Below are 12,543 nucleotides of genomic sequence, written 5' to 3' on the forward strand. Positions count from 1 at the left end.
AAATGGAACAGAAAAATACACACACAAAAAAAGAAACCCAGAAACCAAATGGTCCTCCCACAGGACACATTCTAACTGATTGATCTTGTATCAATTTGTGGCTGCTTTCTTTTCAAATGCTCTATGTGCTTCACTAACAGTTAAGAAAAAATACTCTGCCCCCGACTGGCAAAGAGTAGTACATGTAGATTCCTAACAGCATGACTGCAAAACCCTACAAATTTTATCTCAATTATCACGCCTACTGACAAATTATTGTAAGGTACTATAACAGGGTGTCGAATTAACATCCACAGTGGGGAGATATGTAACATGACTGCAGGATTGGTGATCTTCATTTAAGCTATATTTAGAGTATAACTTAAGTCCTTCCAAACTACACTCTGGGCATATGTGAATTTTCCTAGATGAATGGAATCTCGAGGGCAAAGGTTATGTTTAGATATACATAAATTTTTGAAAAGCTTCTTGGTCAGTACCCAACCTCTTCCACAAAATACAGAAAACATCCCGTCTGAATCTTTGAAAGAAAAATAAAAACACTCAACCAAACAACTAAAAATAGAGATGGCAGAGCAAGCATGTGCCGTTGGAGCACCTGGCTCCCCTGGAATCACTGCTACCTCTAGCGCAGTGACCGGCAAAGGCCCTGGGAGCCAGGTTCCCAGCGCTGACAGTTTCTGGGCCAGCGAGCTTAGAGGATTCACCAAAGTACTAGAATGCAAATTCTCTAGTGAAAGACAAAAGAATAGGAAACACACTCTAAATGTCTGTTTATCTAGGAAAAAAACAACAAAAAACTGAGACATCAAATCCTCCAACAGCAGAATGAAATAACTGTACTACAGGGGCTGGCTACTGCCTGACCTCTCCTCTCCTCTTGGAGGAGGCTGGGTTAACACTGAAGCTACCACTGCTTGATATATTTGATCTATACTTGCTATGTATTTACAGACCCATCTGGTTAGCCACTTGCACAGTCACCCTATAATGTGAATCCTTATGATGTAATGATGGCTTGTATCCTGTCTGATTTGCCTTGTTAAGTATAAAGGAAGGTGGGGTTTGGAGCAAATATCCTAGAATCATGAGCCAGAGAGGACTGGTTAGGTGATCTCTAGGAAATCCATTTCAAAATTTAAGGGTCAAAGGGAGAACTGGATTATGGAGATTCCTTTCCATGTCTGGACTTGAGAGGGGTCTCTGATGAAACAAGTATTTTAATAAGGTTATTCTATTCTAGCAACAGGAAAGAGGCAAGGACGATCAGTTGGGACACTCTTGCTATAATCTGAAATAAATGTAAGGAGATAAAAGAAATGGGAGTAAAGAGGAGCAGGTGACCCCATAAGAAACCATGAAAGAAGAATCAGAGAGATATAAAAAATTGGATATGTAAAGAAAAGGCAAAAAACTCTGCAAAAGACCCACGCAGATACTGTTTTACCTGATTATAGGTTGGGTCTGAAGGTTTTTAAAACAAAACAAAACAATTCTCTTAAAAATTTTTGTGCACCTAGGTATTTACCCAAAGGAGTTAACTTATTTATGTCTCCAGGAAAACATGCTCATAAATGTTTACAGCAGCTTTAATCATGATTGCCAAAACTGAGAAGTAACTGAGATGTCATTCAGTAGGTGAACGTGTAAACATAAACTGTGCTACATCCTGACAATGAAATACTCAGTGCTAAAATATAATACGCTATAAAGCCATGAAAAGACATGAAACACCTTAAATGCATATTACTAAGTGAAAGAGGCCAATTTGAGCACAGAGGATTTCTAGGATATTTGGAAAAGGGAAAAGGAAGGAGATAACAAATGGTTGCCAGGAGTTGGGGGATGGGAGAGGGGTGAAAAAGCAGAGCACTGAGGATTTCTAGGGCAGTGAGAATATTATGTAGACACTATAATGATGGACACATGTCATTATACATTTATCCAAACCCATAGATTCGCCAAGAGTGAATCCTAAGGTAAATTACGGACTTTGGGCGATCATGATGTGATGTTGGTTCATCAACTGTCACAAATGTAACACCCTGAAGGGGTGGGGGCACGCTGAGAGGGCGGAGGCCATGCATGTAGGGGAGCAGGGGCTATGAGAGAAATCTCTGTTCCCTGCCCTTAATTTTGCTATAAGCCTTAATCTGCTCTAAAAAATACTTTTTTTTTTTTTTTTTTGCCTTTCCCAAACAGTTTGGGAAGGTTCTTCAATTTCTCACTGCTGCTTCCCAGAGCCATGCACCGAGGCTGCTGGACTAGATTTTTACGATAAGCAAATCTGTCTGGAGCTAACCCTAGACAGCCTTCCGAGGTTCCACAAGCACAGAATTAATCGGCTCAACCACTAAGTGGTTTGAGCCACAGGGAGTAAGAGAGAGCATCAAGCTTCAAACTGCCTTGGCTGCCTATTTTCTCCATGTGTGACTCAAGGTACATAAGTCCTAAGTGTCTTGAGCTCAAGGCACATCTTCACTCTGAACCTCCATGAGGACAACAGTCAGCTGTGGCATGCACCTGCCAGATGTATCACATGTCCATAGCAGCTGGAGCTGCAGTAATTTTTGGCCCTGGGGCTTTACTTATAATTTACTATCTCTGTTGTTTACTGTAGTAGCAGATAGCTAACTTTCAGAGACCTGGGTAGACAGCCTTTAAGGTGATATGTATGTGTGTGGAGATATATATACACATACTGACAATCCTTGCTTTTAAGAGATTTAACTATCTGATGACCATTTTTACATTTGGACCAAAAGGCCTGAGTCTGGAAGTATTGTTCTCTGGTTTTAGATATCGAGTTGCACAAAGGAGACAAAAAGCAGATAGAGGTAAAATGAAGAACGGAGAAGAACAAGCCATTACAGCAACGAATTAAAGCTTCTTCATAAGCTGCCTGGAGGTACAGAACTTAAGAAAACACTTCTCCTTCCGAACTTCACAGCCACAGGCCCAGGTAACATTTCACTGCTTGGCAAAGAACGCACTGTTTTACCCTGGGACAATGAGTCCTTTCCTTCCGAGGTAGTAATGAGCTTGTTTCTAAAATAAATGACCACATGGGGTCACTGAGGGAGTTACAGGCCTTCGGTGACTCTGGCTTTTATTAAGAGCAGGTGAGTCCCCCTCCCCGCCCCCACTCTGTTCTTCTCTTTGACCTTTAACTATTTCAATTGTTTAAGCTGTGAGCTTTTCCAATGTAAAATTTCTAGAACCAGTGTAAACTGAGCAAATAAGCTGTGGACCCTACAGCAGCGGGCTAAGACTGGTGGTTTTTCTTGGTTCCTGTCCATTGGCTGCTGCTGTAACCCAGTCCCCTGGGGAGGAAGGGTGAAGTACAGGACACCTAGATGTGGGGTTCTTGACCTGACAGTCCCTGACTGCTGGCCCTGGTTTCCGTGGCCTGTGGGCACTTTCCCTAGACTCCTAGAACCTGTGAAAGGTACGTGGGAAAGTCAAGCTTGATAGGTGTCCCAGGTATGCAATTAGACCTCCTCACTAAGCATCACTCTTTTGGTTTTAATAACGTTGACAGCAACCTGTCAAATGATACCATTCCTATGAACTGCTTGCTCTGTGATTCTGAGGTGCAAAAAAAAAAAAAAAGGTGGATGAGGCATCTTTGGCATCTGGCCAAACCCCAGAAGGAGGGCTGATGAAGCCATTTCCACACCTGCCCAGCTCTCCCTGATGTCTGCTTTATTTGCCAAGGCCCAAACTACTGCAACAAAACTGGGTAGGACCAAAAGGACTTTGGAGGAACTTGGAAAATGAACAAGAAAATGTGCAGGAATTTTTTTAGCCAGATTGATTTTTAGGATAGGGTCCACTTGGTCAAATGCAAACTGCCAATTGAACCAGGCTCCTGGGACAAATCGCAACACATGTATCGGTTCAGCTGTAACGTGTATCCTTCAGCTGTAACAAAAATAGGACAGCCAAGTAGAGAAGCCCCCCCGCCCCCCCCAAAATAGCAAAATGAATGTGACCAACTTAAAAAATTAAAAAGAGAAAAATGTTTACTATGTTTACTTTGGGGAAAATTAATCCGTACCATAAAATGCAAAACTAAAATTAATAAGCACTTGTTTCCGTTTATTAGAATCAAATAACCAGGTTTTTTCTATATGATGCAAGACTGTATTTTAAAAATTCTCTTAAGTTCAGTTTAACAACTGCAGAAGTTATTCTTAGTATGTTCTAGAAAACAATTTTTAATATCAGATGTGACAATATAGATTTTTATTTTAAGCTTTTAGTTCTCATATAAACCAAGGCTGAATCTGAGGTTATACTTGTTCATACTAATGTTTCTGATCAACCTAGAATGACATTCGGTCCTGTCCCAGACACAGAGACTCAGGATATAAGGTTAACAACAGTGCCATTTAGGCGGTCACATTTCCTTTTGTTCTGAGCATGTGCCTTACTGTATTCTTCCCATTAAGTGATTTGGCTGTAATAGAGCATCTGTGATTTCAATAACACAGCATTATAGTCCCATTTCCCAAAAGAAACCCAAACATTAGTCTGATTTTAAAAATGAACCAGACTTGGTGAAAAGGCTCTCACCTGGAGATAAAAAGGAGGTAAACTGATAAAAGATTTCGGAGTCTTTCTTCTGCCCGCTGTACCCCACGATGCTGCCAACCTCGAGTGGGAAGGTCTTCAGGAGAGCACCAGTGGCCAGGTCGTGAAGCTGCAGGGTGTTCTTCACATCATGGAGGTAGCACAACACCAGAAAGTTAGACCTGACGCAAGCCACCCATTCTGCAAAGACAAGAATCTAGATGAAGCCTCACACAGTCCTGAAAAGGAGGGGAAAGCACAATGATGTCACTGAGCAACAGTTCTTGAGCTTTCCATTGTGCTAGGCAGCGACAAGACTTGTGAAGTGATTCTGAAACTGTTTTTAATCATTCAACTAGTGTTTAGCATATTCCTTTAATAAATGATTGTCACTGTTATGTCCAGAGGAAACAAAATATTCCCCACCTTGGGCCAGGGGCTTCCGATGGTGTAGATAACGTGTGTACTATAAATAACCCCGCCTACCTATTTTGTGTTCAGTATCATGCCACAGGAGATATGAAAAAGAAAACAAGCCCTGGCTGGTTAGCTCAGTCAGTTAAGAGTGTTGTCCCCAAACAAAATGGTTGCAGGTTCGATCCCTGGTCAGGGCACACATGAGAAGCAGCCAATGAATGCACAATTGAGTAGAACAAATGAATACTTCCCTCCCTCCCCTCTCTCGCCCTTCCTCTCTCCATCTCTCTAAAAATCAATCAATAAATAAAACTCTGGCTGGATAGCTTGGTTGGTTGGAGTGTTATCTCAGTGGGGAGGTTGCTAGTTTGATTACCCGGTCAGGGCACAAACAGGAACAGCTTGATGTTCCTGTCTTTCTCTCCCTGCCTCTCTCAAAAAAATAAAAAATAAGAAAATAAGAAAAACCAAATTATGATCCATTTCTATTGGGATTGTTTATTCAACAAAAATATGGCAAGTTCTTAGTATGTGCCATGTGCCATGTAGGGTGCTGGGAGCCGAGCAGGAAGATGATGTCACTTGTGCCCTTCCAACATAACCATACGAAAACACAAGTAGTAACATGGAAACAAAGCTAAGTAGTTAGCTGAAGGAGCAAAAAAGTGAGAGCCTTTCAGCAAATGACAAATTGAGTCCTGGGTAGAGGGGTGTAGAGATGGGAGTCCCTGGGGTGGTGGCAGCAGGGATGAGGGGTGGGAAGACAGGCAGGTCACGGAAGGAAGGCCAGACCAAGGAATGAGGGGAAAGAAAGGAATACGGACAAATGAATGAATGCACAGCGGGAAGGGAGGGAGGGAGGAAGACTGGTAAAGAGAACAAGTGAGAGATCTGTTTTTAAAGAAAACAGTTGTTCAGTTTGGAAGTGGGTGGCCATGGTGGTGGACTGAAGGGGGACACGGTGAGCTGGTAAGAGCACAGTTTAGTTCCGGCTTGGCTGTTAGGAGCTCCTGTTGGACAAAGGGAGATATAAATAGAGACTACATCAGGGAAGGCTATAGAACAATGAAGGGGCACATAGCGGGGAGAGGAGACCAGGAAGAACACTTCTGCCGTAAGCCAGTCAAAGCAAATCAGGTGCGGATCAAGTCTGGAGACAGAGAAAACAAATAAAAGGCATTTCCTAAGAAGAATCCCCAGGACTTGGTGACTGTGGGGAAATGGAAAGTAAGGTGGAGAGATCAATCCTCAGCTGCCAAGGCTGCAATGGCAGGAATGGTGCTGTCATCTGGCGAGCGGGGAGGGCAGAGACGAGCACGGTGGCAGGGAAAGGGGAGAACAGAAGGGCAGGCACAGAGCTCAGTCCACTTCGTTCTAGACAAGGTCAGCCTGAAGTAAGGCCAGGCCACACCGAGAGAGATGCTGTCGCAAATGGCTAAGGACAGGGACGCCGGTAACGGCTCAGACCTGTGGGTGACCAGCCCTTCCTGGATTTCATGATGGGAAGTGTGATTGTGGGATCCTTGATACTGCTTTTAAAACCCACGAAATCAGTAGTTCACTTATAACATTATCAACCATCAACACGAGGAAGGCATCCATCAAGGAAGGCTGAGGGGCACCGGAGGCCGGCGTCTGGCTGGGTTGTTTAGATGACCACAGCAAATTGGTCCTCAAGTGAAGACACAGAGAACTTTTACAGCTAAAGGTCATTTGCTCACTTTCCAATACAATTTTTTTTAAAGTGCCTTAAGTAATTTATCTCATGTGGCCTTAATGTTTTAAAGAAAGTATGAGGGAACGGTGGTAAAACATAAGTAAAATAACTCCTTCAAAGAATAATTAATCTGTGTTAACTATGAGTACATCAGAATTATAAAACAGACCAAGTGAGCAAGAAAAGGACAAAGTGATTTGCCGACTGCCATTAATAAATGCTCTGACTTGACAGCGGTACTTTATGGCTCATCCCTGGTTTTTATACTCAGTAGGGCATTGCAGGCTAATGACATAGCGAATTTAACTTTTTGAATCAATGAGTTCTAGAAAATATTGATGGTTTCCCCTTTCCAGTTTAAAGAACTTATAATCTTCCAGAAAGAAGGTTATAAAAATATATCACTCTCCCCCCAAATCTCTAAGCGGTGATTTGCATTTCATTAGATCTACACGTGAAAAAGGATGTCACCTTAAGGCATAGTTGAATCACATTTTTTGTGCCTTTAAAAGGCAGAAAAGTCACATGCCTGGGAAGATACTTATTTCTGAGAGCTCCCTATTTATTCAAGAACCACTGATCCCGTCTGACTTGCACCTGAAATGCATCCAGGACACCCAACATGAAGACTGAAGCCACCAAAGTCTCACTTGGACCAGCCAACATATGAGGTCAATTCATGTGGCTCTTAGGAAGCACTCACTACATGCCCAGCTATTACCACCTTTGTGGGGGGTCATTCTGTTTCAATTTGGACAGAAGCCATCAGGTAACCAAAGGCACTATGAACCTGATTCCTCACATGAAGATGTTCAGGGAAATGGCCAATAACCTGTGTATTGACTCATGGATCCCTGACCCAAATATCAATAAGGGCACAGAGTGGTTCCGATTTTCTGGGAAAGAGCCCAGTCGTGCTGTAAACCCGCTTCCCGCTGGGGAGATCCAGCCAGAGAGCAGATCCAGCCAGAGAGCGAGCACTGGTGTCTGATCCAGACCTGGGAGCTGAAGGGACGAGGACATCTGGAAGGCTGGAGAGGGTAGACAGGCACTTCAGGGGACGAGCCCGGGCTACTGTTCTGGAGGGGCGGATGTGGGTGTTTCCGGAAAGACCAAGCATGAGCTTGTCTTGGGTCCTGTCCAACAGGACTGCCTCGCGGGGTAGGAGACCTCAGTACAGAACAGTACGGAGGAGTGCGGCCAGATGCCCCGGGGCTGGGGTACAGACCCCAGTAAGCTTCATCCTGGGCCTGGGTACGGCAGAGAAAGGGGCCAGGAGGGGCGCCCACGGGCAGCTCTCCTGGAGACAGCCCGAGCCAGCAGCTGCCCAGCTTTCCTCTCAACCCACTATGCAGGCCAGGTTTAAGTACCAGCCAGGCACAGAGCACCCCGCCTTGAGTCAAGGGAGAAAGAGTCCCTCACCTTTCTAGGACGTGGATCTGGGTCTGTCTGTCTGTCTGTCTCTGGCAGCTGGGCTTTTAATTCCTTGGAAAACACCTGCAGGGACTGTTTCACTTGAGATGGGGCCATGGGGCAGATCTCAAAAGGATTTGTTTTCTTTATTCTATACCTTATTCGTTCCCATTTTGGAATGGCCCTAGCTTTTATCTGCATTGAACCCATTAGCAGAAGTTCACCTCCAACTAGTAAACTCTCCATTGTCTTGAACATAACTGGACTCTCCCTTTTGTGTAAAAAAACTGTAGCAAAATTAGCGAGTTTTATTCTAATCAAATCCAGCTGTCAGGCAATAAATAATTTATAAAGCAGTATGTCATTTTGGAAAATCACATAGGAAATGAATAAAGGGAACTTAAAGGCATTCGGAAACACGACTGAAACAGAGGTGAGATTCTCGGGAGGTGACTGGGGCCCCGGGCACACAGCGGCACTGCAGCGGATCTCAGTTCACTCTCAGCAGTCTCTGGTCTAATAAGAGGACTGCAGATCCACCCTGTGAACTACAGTAGGTGTAACGCAAACAGCCAGAGGGTAGTCAAAAGCTAAAAAGCTACGGTTTTTGAATCCAAATGGTTTAAAATATTAAATGTGATTAGCAGACAATAAGTATATGAAGACAACTAATATTTAAAAAAAAAAGGCACTACCTTTGAAAGTCGACTCATAGCTTCACAGTAAATTATGAAGATCCTGTATAACATTGTAGTAACTACAAAAATGTCATAGAGTAAATTACTGGTTGCATTATTTAGACACCTCCTGCCCAAAGATTAAAGGATGAAGGTTCTTTACTTTGTAATTGAACACCACAGAATGAGAGAGATACAATCTGCTAATGTTCTCAGAAGAAACAAATGCACAACTTTCAAGCAGCACACAGCCTTACCCAAGACATCTTTCTCATGCTCGGGAATAAGCACTTTCCACTTAGACTCCTTGGGGTCCGTGAAATCGATGTTGATCAGGCGATAGTTGGGAGCGTGGCGATTTGTCTTGAACGTGAACACCGTCCCCTCGTTGGTCACGTAGTCATATTCTCCTTCAAAGTTGTCGATCAGTTTTACCCACTTCAGGATTCCTGGTGAGAGACCAAGCGTCCCTGTCACCTCCCAGTGTTTACAGAGGTGGGGAATGTGTGCAGGGAAGGGAGGGCACATCTTTTCTGTCTCCAGAACACAAAGTGGCACAATATTTGGAAGTTCTAAGGTCTGAGAAGGAGTGAGGACAATTGTGGGTAAATTTTGAGGTTTTAAAAAATGTGAAGGAATTATTTTTGTCCTGGAAAACCTGGCTGTGCAGGAGAGTGAAGGACTTCTCCTCCAGCCCACCACTCCACATAACCTGGCAAACCCTCTTCTGCTGAGCGTGTCCTCAGACCTGAGCGCTCCTCCCTATGCTATGGTCATCACCCCATTCCAAGTCTTCACCAGGTCCCCTCTGGGTCTATGTCGGTGGCCCTCATCCGGGGATGATTCTATCGCCCTAGCGGACACTTGGAAATGTCTGCAGACATTTTCAGTTGTCATAACCTAGAAGGCGAGAGGAAGGCTCCTATCAGAATCTAGAAGCAGAGAAATCACTAGACGTGCTTCAGCACACAGGGCAGCCCCTGCAGCGAAGAACTAGCTGGTCTGCAGCAGTAGCTTCCTGCCTGGTCTTCCCATGGCCAGCCTGGGTCCTCTCAATACAGCAGCCACCACAATAGTGTAACAGCCCACACTGGGCCATGCTGGTGCCCAGCTTAAAAACTTCCCCAGGGCTCTCTGAATAAAATCCGAACCCCTTTTTATGACCTCCCTGGTGTTGCCTGTTCCAGTCCTCACCCAGTGAGACAACCTCAGCTTGTTTCCACTTTCACTGCACCTCTCTCTGTCCTCCAGCAACACATGCCCTCATTAGGTTCCTTACACACGCTTGTCACGGGGCATGTCTTCCACCTGACCCCTCCCCTCTGCAATGGCTGGGCACCCCTCACTGCACTCAGACAATTTCTTCACAGCATTTCTCTCAAGGTATGTACTTGTTTACACTGTCTTTTCTATTCACTACTTATTACTCAGCACCTAAATAGAGTGGCAGGTACTTCAAAGGTACAAAATAAAATTGATGTTGAATGAAAGAAGTAATACTTTCCAGGCCTTTAGTGCTAAGAACCAGTCTGGAGATGGTCAACACTCCATACCATCTTAAATGTGGTTCACTATCATCATCATTTAAATGGCTCACTAAATGCCACTTTCAATATTTAAAAAACCCACCAAGAAGACACCTGCTTCACAATGTTATCAGAACTGTATGTTCAAAGTACATCCCAGAAGTTTTATAAACAAAAAGTTCTATAACTTCTAAACTGTTGAAAGGCAATGCCAGATGCTAGCTATTCTCCAATTAATCTCCTAGTTTCAATTTCACAGTGAATTTGCGACATTAATTTGGATAGTTCATTTATATTCTTTGAGTCTTTCAAGGCAATTTTACATTCATTAAGTATCTTTATATAATTGGTTGTTGAATTAAATTTATCAAGAAAATTATCCCATGGTGGAAAGAAAGTGAGTTTTATGGTCAGACACACTGGATTAAAACTCCAGCTCCAACAGCAGTTAGTTGTATGAGTTGAGCAATCTCTTAATCCTTTTATAAAACTCATTCTACTCAACTGTAAACCAGAACTAGTAAATACATTTTAAAAATCCTTATAAAGTTACTACTAATACCTACTGCACAACAAAAACTCAAGAAATATTTAAAAATAAACAACTGAAATTAAGACTAATAATAAGATAAGCAGTTTTAAAAATCTACAACTTTCCTACATGCTAGCAATAACCAGTTAGAAAATACGGGGGGCGGAGAGGGTTCAGCAGGGGAAGGGCTCATTTACAATAGAAGCAAAATTAATAAAGTATTTATGAATGCACTTAACATGCAATGTGGACTCTATATAAAGACAGTTCTAATTTTTTTCTAAGGAATCTTAAAAACAACGATAAAAGTAACAAAACCTGAATAACTGGAAACACATACCATAGCACTAGATGGGAAAACTCAATATTTCAAAGAGGCAAATAATCCCAGAGGAAATCTACAAATTTAACACAATTCTAATCAAAATCCAAATGACTTTTAAGGAATTTGACATCATTCTCAAGTCCATCTGGAAGAACAAGCAGGTAGAGATGACCAACACATTTCTGATCACAGAATGAGGAGGCGTTTCTTGCGCTATGATTCTCTGAACAAGTCCCCTCACTTGTGAAGGTAACCACCATCCTGAATTTTATGGTAATCTTATTTTTGTTTTTACTGTCTTAATATGCATCCTTAAATACCTTACTTTGAACTTCATATATAATGAAACCATACAACATGTATTCTCTTGCATCTGACTTCATTTGATATCACATTTATTTGTTTTTGTATTTTTCTGAAGTGAGAAGCGGGGAGGCAGAGACAGACTCTCGCACGTGCCTGACCAGAATCCACCCAGCATGCCCACTATGGGGTGATGTCTGCCCATCTGGGCCACTGCTCCATTGCAACTGGAGCCATTCTATCACCTGAGGCAAGGCCATGGAGCCATCCTTAGTGCCCAGGGCGAACTTTGCTCCAATGGAGCCATGGCTGCAGAAGCGGAAGAGAGAGAGAGAAAGAAGAGGGGGAATGGGTGGAGAAGCAGATAGGTGCTTCTCCTGTGTGCCCTGACTGGGAATCAAACCCAGGACTTCCACATGCCAGGCCGACGTGCTACCACTGAGCCAGCCAGCAAGGGCCTTGATATGACATTTATGAGATTTTCACCCTCTGGCTATTATTTCAGCTAAATCCCATCGTATGCAAAGAACACACTCTGTATAGTTTCAATCTTTTAAAATTAGTTCAGAAAAACTTTATGGTCTAATCTTTTTTTTTTTTCTTAAATGACTTTAAATGTTCCTGTGTGCCTGTATGTGACTAAAAAGAATGTGTATTTTGTAACCTTTGAGTGTGATATGTTAACTATATCTATTAAGTCATTTGTTAATCATATTGTTTAAATCTATATATTTACTGATTTAGGGGGCCAATTTTTTCTGTTAGTTCCAGAAAAGATCTGTAAAAATGGTCCCCTACGATTGTAGATTTATCAGCTGTGTCTAATCTCATCTTTAATCCAATAACTTAATTTTTAATGTTAATCATAACTTTATTTGTAGAATTTCTACCTAGTCCTCCGTTTGGTCATTTTTTTTACAGTATTGTTTCTTGCTTTGCTGCCATGTTTCTCATTTACTTTTTGTAAAAACAGCATCACACTCATTGCTTATTTTTAGAAGTGTATGTAACATATTAGTTTTACATTAAGAATCTGATAATTCCACACTGGTGTTTCA

General features: G+C 42.6%; 1 protein-coding gene across 1 annotated transcript in view; it reads right to left on the reverse strand.

Annotated features, from left to right (window-relative positions):
* Positions 1-12,543, reverse strand: part of PREP (prolyl endopeptidase) — a 158,382-nt gene that overhangs the window by 66,243 nt on the left and 79,596 nt on the right. The window contains exons 8-9 of the mRNA XM_066248268.1: positions 9,057-9,248; positions 4,579-4,776 (exon numbers count right to left, since the gene is read on the reverse strand). Coding sequence (XP_066104365.1) covers positions 4,579-4,776; positions 9,057-9,248 — 390 coding nt within the window. The remainder of the gene's footprint in view (positions 1-4,578; positions 4,777-9,056; positions 9,249-12,543) is intronic.

Source organism: Saccopteryx bilineata, chromosome 12 (genome assembly GCF_036850765.1).
Source record: "Saccopteryx bilineata isolate mSacBil1 chromosome 12, mSacBil1_pri_phased_curated, whole genome shotgun sequence".
NCBI classification, from domain to species: Eukaryota; Metazoa; Chordata; class Mammalia; order Chiroptera; family Emballonuridae; genus Saccopteryx; species Saccopteryx bilineata.